Genomic DNA, 17,218 nt, shown 5'->3' on the forward strand with positions numbered 1-17,218 from the left:
GTTGTTATGTTATCACATCTCTGTGCAATTGTGGAAGACGTGGAGTAGGGTTCTAACATCTATAGTCTTGATTTAGATTTGGTCATTTTTATTTTGATACTCCTCCTTGCTCAGTTAGTTTTATTTGGGCTCTTACTTTTAGCCCTGTTGTTCAACCAAAAAAGAAAAAAGAAAACCCAAACAATTCTTTTGTAATTTCATTTCTACATGTTGGAATAGAGGGTCAATATATTAACTTTTGCATCCATTATGCAAATGGGAAGAGACGCTTTTTTTTTTTTTTTTTGGTACTACAAGTAATATAAAGACAGAGTTGAAAAGAAAGTGTGTGTTACATGGTATCAGCAAAATTTATTTGATCAATAACTTGGACCTGTAATTTGAAAACAAAGATAGTAAGTTATGGTGTACTGTTTCTCCTTTACTTTACAATCTCTTGTGACGAAATGAAGAGGTGAGTAGATGCAACATTCTCTGCATGAGTTTAGATTTTCAACAAACTGAGATGCGGGTGGTGCACGTGAATGAAAGAGTTTCGGAGAAGAAAGGATGCAAAAATCAATGTTAAATACCGGCCTTCTTCCTAGCCTTGTGGTTAAGCGCACCAGCATGGATAGCCATGGTTCTAGGTTCGAAGGCTACTGCAGTTTATGTTACACTTTCTCAGTTGTAAACTTATTTTGATTAATCTTACAAGTTCACTCAGAATACCGGAAACCAAATTAAGGATGACTCAACCTGGCATAACTTGTGTACAATTACAGCTCCACGGATTAAAAAAAATTCAGGGAAGATCCATGCATGTTAGCTCTACTGCGATGCACTTCTGTATCTCTATGGAAAGGACCGCTCTCCATGTTTAGGTTTGAGGAACAGGAGAATTATCAATCGGATATCTTTGCCGTGGTGGACGCCTTGTCCTCTTACCCCAACAGGTTAAGTTTCTCTCCTCAGGTCCCTGCAGCACCTCGCATTTTGGTTGCTCAATCTGGGGCTGGCTAACTTCAGCCACATTAGTAGACAGAGCAGGAGTTCCCATACGCTTCCTCCCCCTTCCCCTACCACCCTTACCGGAATTTATATGTTACAAACTTGACTGCCAACTCCCACCAGATTCCCTAATCAACCCTTCAATTATTTGAAGATCATCATGTTAAACTGATGTATACACATCCAAGATCATAGTTAAGTCACAGCAATCACAATCAAATAAAGCACAACCATTCCCATATAAAACTTTGCATTGATACTAACCTGATGCACCTCCATTCGAAATTGACATGGTTGTTACGGTTTGATTTCTGTGTGCTTGGGCTCTTCTCCTCTGCTTTAACCAAGAATAGGACTTAGTTCTTTCTAAGCGTGTACCTGTGAGAGCAGAGATCACATCATATATATAAGCATATATCTCTCCTAATCCAATAAGGATTCCCTATTAAAATCCCTGCAAGAAACAACTTATGTCTCCTAATCCACATCAGTTCATCACTATGATAGACTCCTCTATCAACAAGAACTTACATTCATCTTCCTACAAGGCTTTCTTATACTAATTGGTCCAAATAGCTAATGCCAGTTTACCGAAGACTCATGTTCATATTCTTACATTCTCCCACTTGAACATGAGACACACAAGCACAGCCTTCACCAATTATAAGAAGTGATCGCACAGCCTTATTCAAGATTTTATCATCATGACTAATGTCCCATTACATTTCAAAAACAGAAGCCAAGAATATCAGACTACAACCATAAGCAACATTGATTCAAGACTCACATGTAACCCTTCTGAGATAAACCAAGCAATTTTTTCTGTCTATCTCGGACGATTTCAATCCCCAACACATAATGTGCTTCCCCCAGGTCCTTCATGTCAAAGTTTTCACTTAGCATCCTTTTGGTAACATGTAATAGTTGGGGACACGAACTAGCTAGAAAAATGTCATCTACATAGAGCACCAAAAAGATAAACTGTGAAACAGAAAACTTAGTGTAAATGCAATCATCCAACTTGTTTTCTTCGAACCCCAGTGATGACACAATTTGATCAAACTTCAAATACCATTGTCTAGAGGCTTGTTTTAACCCATATATTGACTTATTAAGTTTACAAACCATATTCTCCTTCCCCCTTTCAACAAATCCAGTGGGCTGCGTCATGTAAATGCTCTCTTCTAAATCTCCATTAAGAAAAGCTGTTTTCACATCCATTTGGTGAAGCTCCAAGTCAAAATAGGCAACCAAAGACATGATTATTCGCATTGAATCTTTAGAAGAGACCGGAGAAAAGGTGTCATTGTAATCAATCCCTTCTCTTTGTGTAAAACCCTTTGCTACTAACCAGGCCTTATATCTTTCAATACGACCAATAGCATCTCTTTTGGTTTTATACACCCATTTGCAACCTATAGGCTTGATTTGAGAATTAGACTCCACAAGTGTCCAAACTTTGTTGTTGTACATCGAATCTAACTCATCATTGATTGCATTCTGCCATAGAACTGATTGAGCACTTTCAATGGCCTAAGTGTACGAGAGAGGGTCCTCAATATCCCCAATGTCGAAATCAGTTTCTTGTAAATAAACATAGTTACTCACTGCTGTTGACTTTCTTATTCTAGTTGACTTCCTGGGTTCAAAATGTGATGCAACTTCAATTGTTGCTGGCTGTTGAGATTCTGTGATGATATCAGAATTTGTTGAGATTGGATCTATCTCCATAGTATTTTTAGTGCCCGAACCCAATTCACCACCAGAAAACAATTCTTCATTCGAGTTTTCTATTGCAGGTGACTTTGTTGAAGGAAATAACAAAACTTGATTATAACCTGGTTGTGTAGTGTTACCAGAATCTTGATCCATCTCTTCAAAAACAAAATTTTCCCTTGATAGGTCTGAAACATCTTCATCCTCTAAGAAAGTTGCATTATGTGTTTCTTGTATCCGAGTGTGACCTTGAGGGATATAGAACCTGTATCCTTTTGATTTCTCTGGATAGCCTCTGAAGTAACATGACTGAGTCCTTGAATCCAGTTTTCTTTCATTAGGATTATAGAACCTAGCTTCTAATTTACAACCCCAGACATGGAAATAAGTGAAGTTTGGGACTCTCTCATGCCATAACTCAAAAGGTGTTGAAGAAACTGCCTTGCTTGGAACTCGGTTTAAAATATAATTGGCTGTTTTTAAAGCTTCTCCCCACAAAAATCCTAGTAATTTTGATCTTGACATCATACTTCTTACCATGCCAATCAGGGTTCTATTCCTTCTATCTAAGACTCCATTTTGTTGAGGTGTGCCCGGTGTTGTATATTGAGCTACAATGCCATTTTGCTCCAAATAGAGTGCAAATGGTCCCTTTTGTTGTCCTGATTCAGTGTACCTGCCAAAGTATTCTCCTCCCTTATCCGATCTAACAATTTTAATGACTTTTCCTAACTGTTTTTCAACCTCAGTTTTGTAAATAATAAAGCACTTAAGGGAATCAAATTTTTCACTAATAAGAAAAGTGTATCCTAGTCTAGAGAAATCATCTATAAAGTTAACAAAATACTTGTTTCCACATATTGTTTTGACTGGAAAATGACCACAAATATCAAACCAAAGAAGGGAGTCGTTTTCCGAAGCTTCCAGATTGCGACAATGGGCATTTTCCTGCATCTTGGGAGCTTGAGATGATGAGATGGCAACTAGAGCCTCGGCTGCAACTCAAATAAGGCCCTCATGAGGTGAGTCAAGAAGTTCCTTATGTCTTCTTTCAGTGGAATCTTCCCCATATATATTTGTTTCAACTATCACCGGTGCCTCCAATTCTGTCACGGGTTCTGTCCTCATAACTGAGGAAGCAGCAGTCGTTTCAGTTTCTTCTTCAGTTAAACATCTATTTAAATTTATTTGGTGTCTTGGACCTGAATTCTCATTTGAAAATCCCTTGTCTAGAACCAGACCGTCTGCTTTCGATTGCTCTCTACACATGCGTCTGCTTTCAGTTTCTTTGGAAGATTTCCCATTGCAAAGTGTTACTGCTTCAAGCCAATGCAATCTTCCTTCTCGGCTTTCTTGGTTCCTCAGCTCATTGGGAGAAACTATATTTTGTTCACAAGCTACTCCATGCAGTGGCGAAGCCAGGATTTCTCGGGGGGAGGGGCGAACTTAAAACAGTGCAAGGTTAAAAAAAAATAGCAACAACTAAATCTTTGTATATAATAATGTCTTCCATAATTAATCAATAAAAACAAATTACAATTGTTGTCGACGAGGTTTCATGTCATGAAAACCCTTTTGTAGTGAAGACATCACTTCCACTACCACCCGCTTTATCAAAATCACATTTAAAAAGATAGCAATAACGGCAAAATGCAGCATCTTTTACTATACTATACTCCAACCACTTAAAATTATCAAACCAACCTGTAATAAAACATCGATTGTCGCTAGCTTTCCTTGGCATGATGTGAGACTTCGGTTGACAAGGTTCCTTTTGAAGGTAGTATCTACGAATTGCTTCACGACAATTGAGTGGATAATCAAGCATTCGACGTCTCAGTCCAGGGTCTGCCGGAAGATTAGCTAATATTTCATCCAACTCAGTAATCTCACTTTGTTGTGCACTACTCAGAATACTAGAAGGAGGAGGAGGACTACCCGAAATATTTGAAGGAAGAGGAGGACTATCCGGAATATTTGGAGAAGGATTTAAGCACTGTTTCTTATAATATCGTTCCATTACGTAACTGTATAACGAAAGAAAAACAAATATATCTTAGACTCTTAGTCCTAGAGTAGACTACGAATTTAATTAATCAGTACCAACAATCATATCATATGAATAATCAATTTTTATTCTACAGTAGAGTATGTAGACTATGAATGTAATTAATAAGTACCAACAATGCATTTGAATGAGGGTTTTAGTTAGTTGAATTGGGGTTCATTATGTTAATGTATATATAATGTATCAATCCTCTTTTATGTACTTCAAAAAAAAATCAATAATCATAGTATTCATATGAATAATTTATAATCAATAACCATATAATATAACCCTATAATCCTACATCAATTAAACAAAATTTTATATTCAATAATCAATTAGGGTTTGAAATAAATTAAAATTTTTACCTTAATTGGAATTTGGAGTGGCTGTGCAGTGTGCTTGCAGTTGCAGACTGATATGTTTGGTATTGGAGGAGGCCAACAACCAATGGAAAGTGAAGGTTTTGTCGTGTGGGGGAGGGAAAAGGGGGGAAAAGGTGGGGTGGGGGGGATTGACGTCTGACGGGATGGGATATGGGGAAAAGGGTGAAGGTTTTTAATTTGAAATGGAATAGAATAGGGATTCAGATGATGGGGATGGGGACCAGTGGTCCCCTGTTTTTATTTTATTTTTTTCATTCAACCAAAACGACGCCGTTTACCAAAAAAATTTAAATTTTTTTTTACCAAGCCCAAAACGACGTTGTTTTGGCCTGGATTTTAAAATTAAAAAAAAATCCCTCCCATCATCTTCCCCGAGAGCTACTCTGTTTCTGGTTTAAGAACCCAGTGCTCCCCAGTTTCCGGCCGAACCAGGGGGTTCAACCGTCGTTCCTGCCTTTGTTTTCCGGCGAGCGGAGGGGCGAATGCCCCTCTTCGCTCCTACGTAGCTTCGCCTCTGACTCCATGCAGATATTTATTAGGAGGAACATCATTCACATCAATTATAGGTTTAACATCCACTCCATGACCTGAACTTGAATGGTTTCTTTGGTGGGCAAGGTGTTCGTCACTGGAATTTCCGATGGGGAAGTTTCCTGGTCGACGAGCACACATCTCCCCGAGAGGTTGGCGCCGGTTGATAATTTATGTCGGGCTTCTGCTCACTGACGGGCTTGTCGGGCAAGGCTGAAAGAGAAGGACATAGTTAATTCTGAAATGTGCCTTTGTGGGGCCTTAGATGTAGGCCTTGAGGCTTACAATCAAAACTAACTTTTAGATGTTCAGGCGTGCCACTGCCATCTTTAGCATGGCAGATGTAAAACATATACTTAGTTTAATTGTATCTGCCTGAGCGATCAAGTTTAGTTATGAAAGGTGCCTTTGTGGGGCCTTAGGTGTAGGCCTTGAGGCTCGCAATCAAAACTAACCAAGTACTCGAACATATACAGGTTGTTTCATTGTTGCAGAAGTATTATGACTGTTATACTTTATCATCCTAGCCCGACAAGCAGAATGAACCCAGATAGGTGCCTTTGTAGGGCCTTAGGTATAGGCCTTGAGGCTTCCCATCAGGATTAATTCAACACTCAAACGTTCTATGATAATCATAATATAACAGAGATAAAACTAAGAAATAGGTCGATTACTTGCGCCCCAAGTAACTCTGGACTTCTTATTATCAAAGATTGTCGTGGATGGGTTAAGTCCACATAAAGTTCTTTTTTATGCCTTGAGACCAAAGACTTTTGAATGATCAATTTTGTATGCCCGAGAGGTTAGAACTTAGATATTCCAACTTATCTTTTGCATGGTTGGGCACTGTTAACCCAATCGGATTCATGAACTAAGAAGTCTTTTAATCATAAACTTGCTAGAAATAACTTGGATACAAATGGAAGTATACAACATATTACTAGATCTATGAATGAAAAAGACATAACAAAGAAGGTCGGGCAAGGCTGATCGTCTTGCAACTTCCTATCTTTTGTGATTTACAAAGGGTTTGAGAGCTAGAAAGGGGGATAGGGAGATGAGTTTATAGGAGAGAATCGATACTACAAGAAGATTTATACAAGGTAGCAAAGCTTTTACAAAGGCGTTAGTGAAGGTTGATCCCGAAAGGGATGAAGGCTTGATGCTGACTACAGCTTCGTTTGCAAATCTGGCTTTTGAGCAGAGTTTGTGTATTTGTTTGGTTGTTTGAGTGTCCTTATCTCTGATTTCTCTTTCTTCTTTTATAGACGGTTTGGCTTGGCCTCCTGTAGCATTAATCTTGCCCGAATGCAGCTTGAAGGGTAGTGACTCATCAACTTTTTACTTGTACTGCCATTGTAAACTACTTTTGGGCTGATTAGCTGGCTGGTCTACACCACTTGACCTATAGGTAGGTGAGTAAGTGGTTCAAATGATCTGCACTTAGTCGGAAAAGGGCTTCTTCTGCCTTCTGGGCTTCAGCTGAGCTTCGGGCTTCTTTCCTTCTAAACCTTCCTTTGGGCTTAACTCCCTTTTGAGCCCAAAGTTCAAGTTTTAACCCAAACACAAGGTTCGTTGAGGGGTGACAAGCCTATAATTCATTGGACTCCAACTTAGTGCGGAAGAAAAAACCGCTTTGGTGTGACACTTCGTCTTTCATACTGGGAGTTGACGGTATCAAATTACAGTCTAGAAGCAATCTGTCCTTGGTAACTTCACGGCTTTGTGGCATCAATGAGTGAAGCCCTATTAGATTGTGTGGAGGTATTAACGGAAGTGCTTACTTGAATTGATGTTAAGTTCTTGCTCAAGCTACTTGGAGGTATTGTCCAATTAGGATATGACTCGGAAATGGCTGCATCAGATTGCGAAGTCATAGCAGATGAACTTATATCGCTTTCAGAGATTTCTATACCAAAAAATGTCCTCTTTATTCGTTTCTCCATTTTATTCTCATCAGAAGTGAAAAGCTTAGCAGGAGGATAGCAGGATATCCTAGCTTCATTTTCTGACGATCCACATGGCCAATTAAAATCTTGAAGACCAAACTTTCCGCCAGAAGAACTTCTTATTTGCTCTGAAAAAAAGCATATCAATCCGTTAGTCCAAAATGAAGAGAACTGCAACCCTTTGTAAGATTTTCCAATCTTAAGCTTTATTAGCAGTAAAGTAAACGATGGAGGAAACATGATTAACTACTTGTTTGGTGATGTCGGTAAATGGTAAGAAATTCACCAGGGATATATTCATATAGTCTAACTATGAAATAGCTAAGAGAGTTTCTTCTTAAAAATGAACTCTACAGAGACTCCTCGCCCGACCGCCCCCTTCCCTTTTGTAGATATAATGACCAGCGTGCATCTGATAAGAGTCGTATGTGCAGGCAAGAATTTGAAAGTAATGAAACTTGTAATGCGGTGCTTAGATTCTGTATGGAACAATATCCCGGAAGTACATCTTCGACTGCACTTCAGTTCCCATTCCTGCAATTAACCCGATAAGCATTAGGAAAATTCAACTCAGATATAGAGAGAATTCAACTTAACCTCAGTACTGTCAACACAATCAGCAGAACCACATCATCAGATTGCACACTGAAACTCAACGCAACTCACTAGTTTCGAAATTTTTACTCACCAGACAGAGTATATCAGCAAGAACCCACGAAATGCCTAGCTTTTAACACATAATTTCAAAGTTGCATTTCATTTTCTAGTGATTATCGTTAATCCTAGCTCCACATAAGCACATTTCAACCCAATGTTCCTTTCCCGTCCATGAATTGTATGATTCCTCATCCAGAATCAGATTGCCTTGTATCCCAAGGCGTTCAATTCCTCCAAAACATTGAATTCTTTTTTTAACACGCTATATTCTACAATAGTTTTCTCTATGAAGGAGAAAGTCCGTACTACAGTTGTAATTACATTTTACTGTTTTACTGTTTTTTACTCTGGTTGAAATTAGTCCATACTAGTCTAGTATAGAGCAATCTCCGTATCAGCAAACTAACAAGAAGTCTCGGAGTTTTGTTAGTACCAAACGGATTGCTGTAGAAATAAACGGATTTGAAAATTAGATTAGATTTTTCTTTTTTTGGCAAACGAAAAGAGTGACTTGCCCTGATTAAAAGGAAGTTTAACTAGGTCTTTTTTTAAGAAGAAGATTACGATATTTCATTCATTGATAATAGAGCATTACAAATACATATCATGAAGAACTCGGCCCCAATATAGTCCAACTCATAAAATAAGGAAAAAAAAAACAAGTAAAAGTAATACCCCAAACCTAAACCTAAACCTAAACCATGGTAGAAGGTACTTGAGGAAGCTCATCAGTTTGTTCTTCGGGTTCCGTTGCGAATCGTCTCGTGATCATGTTCAGATGCTCTTTCAATTTGTCAAATGTCTGAACAACTGATGCAACTGCACTTTTATACAACGCTTCAAGGTATTTGCAGGCGTACTCAGCTACAACGCTCACAAACCAAACAACCCAAAAGAATAGTGCAGCTAGCCCTAAACCTGGCACAAGGATCACCACTTCTAAAATCAAGGCAAGAGTTCCAAAGAGGAGGCTAATCTTATTGATGATTGATTCTGCCAAACACGAATTAGGGCCTCTAAAGCCAATTAGTGATCCGCCATAAGCGAGTATGGCAACGATAAGAGACACCATAGTCGGGTAGTTTGTATCAAACAGAGACTCATTTTTAGCTCCCTGCTTCAGTTGGATGAAGATGCCTAGCATGGTGATGAGGGAAGATATATATTTATGCAATACCATTGTAGAACGTTCTTCGTCACTTGTGCTGTTATATATACAGTTAAAGAGAAAATTAAATGGAATTGAAATATCTAGAAATTAATCAAGTCAATATATCAACTGAAATCAACTAAGTACGCAAGCAATAGTAAGTTGTAACAAGGTACCTATCTAGCTGCTATTTTCTTAAATGATTGTTATAACGAATCGATCTAGACATTCGACGCTCTTAATTGTCAAAAAAAAATGCCTAGACTTATCAAGAGGTGAGTTTTTGATGAATTAACCGCTAATCAATCAGTTATTTTCTTCATTTTTAGGTTAGATACGAGGGAATGTAATCTTGGAACCCACCCTCTCTCACTAATTGGGGTAGTATCCCCCCCCCCCCCCCAATTAACTTAATAAGCTATTTGGGTACGTACAACGCATGAACCAATTTCATTTCCAACACAACATCGTTTACAACAAGTTAAGTGTTGTTTTGGATGCCCACTTCCCCCATGGCCTCATCGCACAATAATATGGATTTATCGTTATTCAATCAAGTCGGGCTACATCCACTGCGTATATATGACATAAATATGTAGAGGAAAAAAAAAGGGGAAGCAGAGTGTACGCTTACCCTTCCAGTTCCGAACGTCGAGGGACGCTAACAGCATTGACCGGGACACGATCCATCTTTGTATGACATTGAAGAACTTTGTTATGCCACTGAAAATGACATTGAAGAACTTTGATATGCCACTGAAAATGACATTGAAGAACTTTGATATGCCACTGAAAATGACATTGAAGAACTTTGATATGCCACTGAAAATGACATTGAAGAACTTTGATATGCCACTGAAAAGTTTTGTTTCCAGCCATAACACTTGTTGATATTATGTACAACACAAATTAATGGAAACAAAACTTTTCATTGCTTTTTTCTTGTACTACAAGTAATATAAAGAGAGAGTTGACGAGGTGGTGTGTTGTACATAATATCAACGAGGTGGTGTGTTGTATATTAAAAAACAACCGCTTCTATATTTCCCCTGAAGGTCATTTTCATTCCACTCAATTAATTTTGTCCTGTCTGAACACTAATTTTATCCTGGCCAGCCACATAAAGTTTGCGAGTCCTGCCTGAAGCTCTACAAGTATAATCAGAGACGGCCTTCTTCAGATCCTCAATTTGCATTTCAAGCGACTCACTGTCCAGAACTCCTTCCATTGTTCTACCGTTGTGTGCTCATAAAAGTAAGTGCTGTTTTTATTTTTTTTGTGCTTTCATTTTGTGAGTAGCTCAAAGCTAACCGGCTTTTTTTGCTCGCATTGACCACCGGACCGGTTACGGTAGCATTTGAATATCTGCCTGCCATCTTAAGTACTGTCTTAAGCATGACGGCCGCTATTGACCATATTCTTCGTCTCAAATTTCTGTTTTGGAGTTCTCTTTCGCTGGAAATTACAAAAAAAAAAAAAAAAAAAAAAAAACAGAGCTCTTGCGTCTATGTGAAGGTGTGACGAGTTTTCGATCTGACGATCTGGATTTTGTGTTTGTTTTCCTCTGTACAGAAGTGTCATATATATATACACAGATGGATCGTGTCCCGGTCAATGATGTTAGCGTCCCTCGACGTTCGGAACTGGAAGGGTAAGCGTACACTCTGCTTCCCCTTTTTTTTTTCCTCTACATATTTATGTCATATATACGCAGTGGATGTAGCCCGACTTGATTGAATAACGATAAATCCATATTATTGTGCGATGAGGCCATGGGGGAAGTGGGCATCCAAAACAACACTTAACTTGTTGTAAACGATGTTGTGTTGGAAATGAAATTGGTTCATGCGTTGTACGTACCCAAATAGCTTATTAAGTTAATTGGGGGGGGGGGGGGGGGGGGGGATCACTATATCTAAGCTGCAGGCATGCTTTAATTATTAGTTGTTTCTATTATTTAAATTATTTGTCAAAGTCTCAAATCGGAAAAGATTTCACTTCTAATATAACTAATGCCTATTATGATAAAACATAATACTTTGCTTAAGTTAGAATCATGTTGATGACATTAGTGGTGAACTATGTTGCGCCTAAAATGTTTATCACCATATACCTCGAAGGAAAATGCTTATAACCCAATATAATTTTCTAACCATATATTTATAATATAGCACAAGCGAGGCTGGGGAACGTTATCGTCAAAGTTCTTCAAAGACATTGCACAAGTGTATTATATTTGCCATCCCCACGCTAGCCGGGTTTATCCAGCTTATGGACGGAGCTGGAGCTGCAGTATATCTGTTGTCCACGGAATACGACACGTTAGTGGCTTTGATTGTTGATATTGTGGTTTACATCGGTTCATGGGCACTGGCAGTCAAGATAGCTCCTGAAAATCCAGATTTGTCTGAGTTCATGGATAAGATTAGCCTCTCGTCTGGAACACTTGCCATAACCTTAGAATTGTTGATCATCGTTCCACCTTTGGGGTGGTTCGCCATCGCAGTATGGATCATTTGCCTTGTGATTGCAGTAACAAAGTCATACCATGAAATTGCAGATGTTTTGAAAAGTTTGTATCAGAGAGCACTTGAACAGCTTCGTCAGCTGTTTAACAAACTGAAAGAGGTGTTCATGAATATTGGTGCAAGTGGAGTTGTTGCATCCGGAATGTTTGACAAACTGAAAGAGTTCTTCATGAATATTGGTGCAAGTGCAAAAGTTATTGCATCCGGAATGTTAGACAAATTGAAAGAGTTGGTTATGGGATCCGATCAACCGAATGGTGCAAGTGCAAGTGCAGGAGATGTTTAAATAACATCCGTAGCAGTCTAGAAGAAGATAAGCTTAAGTAAGCTACCTTCGTATAAAATACTTTCCTTGTATTATCTCATCAGACTTTTCATTATCATTTCATGTCAGATTTCACTTTTCTTTACCAATTGAGGCCCTTATCTACTTTTGTAATATATGTATAATGTATTTATTACTTGACGAGTTCCTTTCAAATAATTTTTTTTTCTTTCAATGAAATCAAAATGGAGATGCCAGAGTCTCGAAACTGGCTATAGTGGATGTTGATACCAAAGTATAAGTTTTGAGGTAAAATTGCCACTTATAATTAAAGAAGAATAACTTACATGAAATGAGTTCACCGTCACGTAACTTCTTAAGTCAGTAAACCGATGAGATGTGTTGAAAAAGAGCACAAATATCATTCTTTTATTGGAACAAAACATCATGGTACCAATAAATCAGTTTCATACAACTTATTTACACTTGAATTTTGAGTGTGCTCTATGTTTATTCTTTTACAACTTGTTTTCTATATTTCATATACCATACAACTTGAACTTCAATTTATTTTGCTGAGATGAAAACAAAAATAAAAATGAGCAACCTACCATGATTTGCATTCTGTACGAAATATCCAACAATATCATTAGTCAATTGAAGGAGAGTTTTTTTTTTTTTTTTCTCCAAGTGTCCCTCTAATTATATAATGATATGTGGTGTTCTATCCTATGTTTTGGGCATAATGAAAAATCTCTCCAAATCAGGACCACTGTCACTTCAACCGGTTTTAGTCTTACATCATCATGTTGTAATTATTATTTTTTATTTTATTTTTTTGAGACAGAATGAATTTCATCATCAGATCCTTCATTTTGTCAAATTTTGTCATGGACATAACCAACAACTGCAATACAGAGTCTTCTTAGGGTTTGGTAGGACTATTCACAGTTATTGCAAAATATACGGACCAACATGCCGGAGTAAACCACGCAAAATCTTAAATGGGGATAAGCACCAATAGAATCAACGCCAGAGGCTGAATTTGTTCAACAATTCATGTATATATTATTGGAAGCTTGACAGTCGTCAATGCGTAAGCGAATAAATCAGCAATCAACATCACAATGGTGTTGTGGTCTGTGACAAATGGAGACGGAAAATCTCTTGTCGCACGCTTCACCTATAGGAGTACTGCCAGTAGAGAATTGTACCTAACCACCCTCCTCCCTAGCGCAGCTGTATTATAAGCACCATATATGATATGACAATTATGGAAATAAGTGGAATTGTACTAATATTAATGAAGAGATATTTGTTTATTTGCCCCTGAACTTGTATGCACCTACCAATTTCCTCTTGGACTTTAATTTTAGCCGATTACCCCTTTGAACTTTTATAATTAGCTACTTTCCCTGTTGAACTTCAATTTTAGTCGATTACCTCCTAAACTTTAAAAAACGGCCAATTCGCCCGTGGGGTTAGATTTTAAAACTTTCATTCAATTTATCATCTATCCAATGTTCCATCCTTATTGCCTTCATACAGTTATTATGTTTTGTTTCCGTGATCAAGATGAATGGAAAATTAGATAATTTTTTTTTAAATCTAAAAGCCCGGGGGAAATTGGTTATTTATAAAGTTCAGGGGTAATTGGCTAAAAATAAAGTTTAAGGGGTAAGTTGGCTAATTGTAAAAGTTCAATGAGATAATCAGCTAAAATTAAAGTTTAGGAGGAAATTGGTAACTTCATACAAATTTAGGGGGCAAATGTACAAATATGCCTATTAATGAATAAGAGGTTCCTAATTTTCAATTTCTTCCATATTTAGTTAACGACACATGTCATCAACCGTTAAATATCTACCCAAAACCTACTAGCTAATTAGGAATATGAGCTTATCTAAGACCCCCTTTTTCGGTCTTCTTCATTCGTCATTTCTTTCATAAATCTATATATTTGTTCTCTATTTATTGTTCACAAATAATAAAAACGTAACAGTAATTATATGCGTACTAATCCAATTCCATAAAAGCCCATCTAATCAAAGTTAAAATGTTATAACACCCCACAATCTAAGATCTTAGGCTTATTTCGCCTTTAGTTTTCTTGGGCTCACTTCAAAATTAACAACGGTTTCAAAAATAAATAAATAAAAAGTGTATTGCAGTCTTATTGGATTAAAAATGTGATTGTGTAAATCCTATCATACCTTAGAATGTATTTATAAGATTCTATCACATCTCTTAGACTAGATATTGTCCTATTACAGTTGTAATTGTATTGGGGTAAAAAGTTTACATTCCCTATAGTTATAAATAAAGACACAATGAGTAAAATAACACATTTCGTAATTACACATCTCTCTCCTCTCTTGTTGCCACCGCACTCTTATCCAACAATTTTCTATGTTCAAGCCCCTATCTTCAACTTCTTTACGTCAGCAATATTCTATGACTAACCCCCAACTTAAGCAAGTTGCTTTTAAAACAAGTCTTGATTGGTTCATTTAAAATGTCTACGAAATGACTACGCCTTCAAGTACCTCAAAACGTTGTATGAAAATGCAATTGCATCAGTTGTTTATACATTTAGCAAAATTGAAATACTATATGAACATAATCATCCGACATTTCACAATGGAACCCGAAAAACAAACTAATGAGCTTCCTAAAGTAACTTCTACCACGGTTTAGGTTTGGGGTATTTTTTTTACTCGTTAATTTTTTTTCCTTATTTTGTTGAGTTGGACTGTATTGAACTCAGCATATGAATAGTTAAGTAATGAAATCCTAATTGATTAGCTCTAGAAGAGAATGCTTTGAATGATAATATATTCTTCTCAATAAGAGGAACTTATAGGTGTACAACCCCAACATAAAAGGAAAGAAAACTAATTACAAGTGATTACATGGGATTACATATCAATTAGGGATCCTACCTAAAATACAAAAGTCAACACTCCCCCTCAAGTTGGTGCATATATGTCGCTCATGCCCAACTTGTGTAAGAAACTTGAAAACTTGTGACTCGAAACAGCTTTTGTGAGGATATCTGCCAACTGATCTTCTGTTCTTATCGCCGGTACTTCAATTATTTTCCCTTCCAATTTTTCTTTGATGAAGAATCGATCAACTTCAACATGTTTTGTTCTATCATGTTGTACCGAATTATGTGCAATGTCACGAGCAGCTTTATTATCATAAAATAATTTCATGGGCTGATCATGTTGTATACCCAAATCGCTTAACAGAAGCTTAAGCCACAAAATTTCACAAATCCCCAAAGCCATACCTCTGTATTTTGCTTCTGCATTGGAACGGGCAACCACATTCTGTTTCTTACTTCTCCATGTAACCAAGTTACCCCCAACAAACGTAAAGTAACATGATGTTGAGCGTCTATCATCAATGGAACATGCCCAGTCTGCATCAGTATAACCTTCAACACTAAAGTGATTATTCCTCTTAAACAAAATTCATTTGCCCGAACTTCCCTTCAAATATCGCAATATTCTCATCACGGCATTCATATGTTGTTCTCCAGGATCATGCATGTATTGACTCACTACACTCAAGGCATAAGCAAGGTCCGGTCTTATGTGTGCCAAATACATCAAACGGCCTACTAACCTTTGGTATCTTCCTTTGTCAACTAGTACTTGATTATGATCAACACTAAGATTCAATCCTTCTTCTAATGGTGTAGCTATTGGCTAACAAGCTGACATGCCAGTTTCGTGCAACAAATCAATAATTTACTTCCTCTGAGATAAGAAAATTCCAAAATTGCTTCTCAACACCTCAATCCCTAAAAAATATTTCAGGGATCCAAGGACCTTCATTTCAAATTCTGTAGACAGGTATCTTTGCAAGGTCGCACGTTCTTCCGGATCATTACCTGTTACCACCATATCGTCTACATACACAATAAGTGCAGTAAGCTTCCCATTCTGTCTTTTCAGGAACAAAGTATGATCAGAGTTACTTTGTCTGTAACCAAATGCTCTCATAGATTTTGTGAATCTTCCGAACCATGCTCGAGGGGACTACTTCAAGCCATACAAGGATTTCTTCAACCTACACACTTTTCTTTTGTATTTATCTGGAGCATTACATCCCGGTGGAAGATCCATATAAATCTATTCTGTCAAGTCTCTATGCAAGAAGGCGTTCTTCACATCGAACTGTTGTAAGGGCCAATTAAGATTTGCAGCCAAGGACAACAAAACATGAACTGTGTTGATCTTGGCTACAGGTGCAAATGTATCTGTGTAGTCGATTCCATATTTTTTTAGTGTATCCTTTTGCTACCAGTCTTGCCTTGAAACGATCCACCGTCCCATCTGCTTTGTATTTCACAGTATAGACTCATTTGCATCCCACAGGTTTCTTGCCAGCTGGCAAATCTGTGATCTCCCAGGTAGCATTCTTCTTCAAAGACTTCAACTCTTCATTCATTGCTACTTGCCAACGTGGATCGGTTAAAGCCTCCTGCACACTGTTAGGAATAGATACAGTAGATAATTGATGCACAAACGTCTTATTTGATTCTGACAGGTGACTGGTAGACACATAATTACTTAACAGGTATAACACATTAGACTCAAGGTTGGGCTTACTCACCGGATACCTAGTTTTGCATTTAGGGTCGGCTTCATATGTAAGTTTAGGAATACCTCGGTTGACGCGATCAGGGAGACGACGTGGTGGTGGTGCATCCGAAATCGAAGACGATTAATTATGGTTATTGGGACTCAAGATCGATTGTGAGGTAGCTGGCGACACAGGGTTGTCTGGTGGTGAGAAAACTGGCAGTGAGCTATCAGGCAGTGAGTTATCTGGCGATGTTGACTCGTCCCTTTCAAGGTTTCCAACATTGTTTCCATGTGAATGATCACCACTTGTCTCCAAGACATTACCACTTAATTCCAAATCATTCACATCATTATTTTCGTGTGAATGATCACCACTTATTTCCAAAACATCACCACTTAAA

The 17,218-nt window shown here is 37.7% G+C and overlaps 1 protein-coding gene and 1 pseudogene across 1 annotated transcript; one reads left to right on the top strand and one right to left on the bottom strand.

The window, feature by feature from the left end:
• Positions 1–3,516: 3,516 nt before the first annotated feature.
• Positions 3,517–10,654, bottom strand: LOC126610657 (uncharacterized; annotated as a pseudogene).
• A 367-nt stretch (positions 10,655–11,021) lies between these two features.
• On the top strand, positions 11,022–12,240 carry LOC126610658 (uncharacterized). The gene is made up of 2 exons (XM_050278762.1): positions 11,022–11,077; positions 11,598–12,240. The coding sequence occupies exons 1-2, from the start codon at positions 11,022–11,024 to the stop codon at positions 12,238–12,240; spliced, it is 699 nt and encodes a 232-aa protein (XP_050134719.1).
• The last annotated feature ends 4,978 nt before the right edge of the window (positions 12,241–17,218 follow it).

The sequence above is a fragment of the Malus sylvestris genome, chromosome 17, assembly GCF_916048215.2.
Source record: "Malus sylvestris chromosome 17, drMalSylv7.2, whole genome shotgun sequence".
Classification (NCBI taxonomy): domain Eukaryota; kingdom Viridiplantae; phylum Streptophyta; class Magnoliopsida; order Rosales; family Rosaceae; genus Malus; species Malus sylvestris.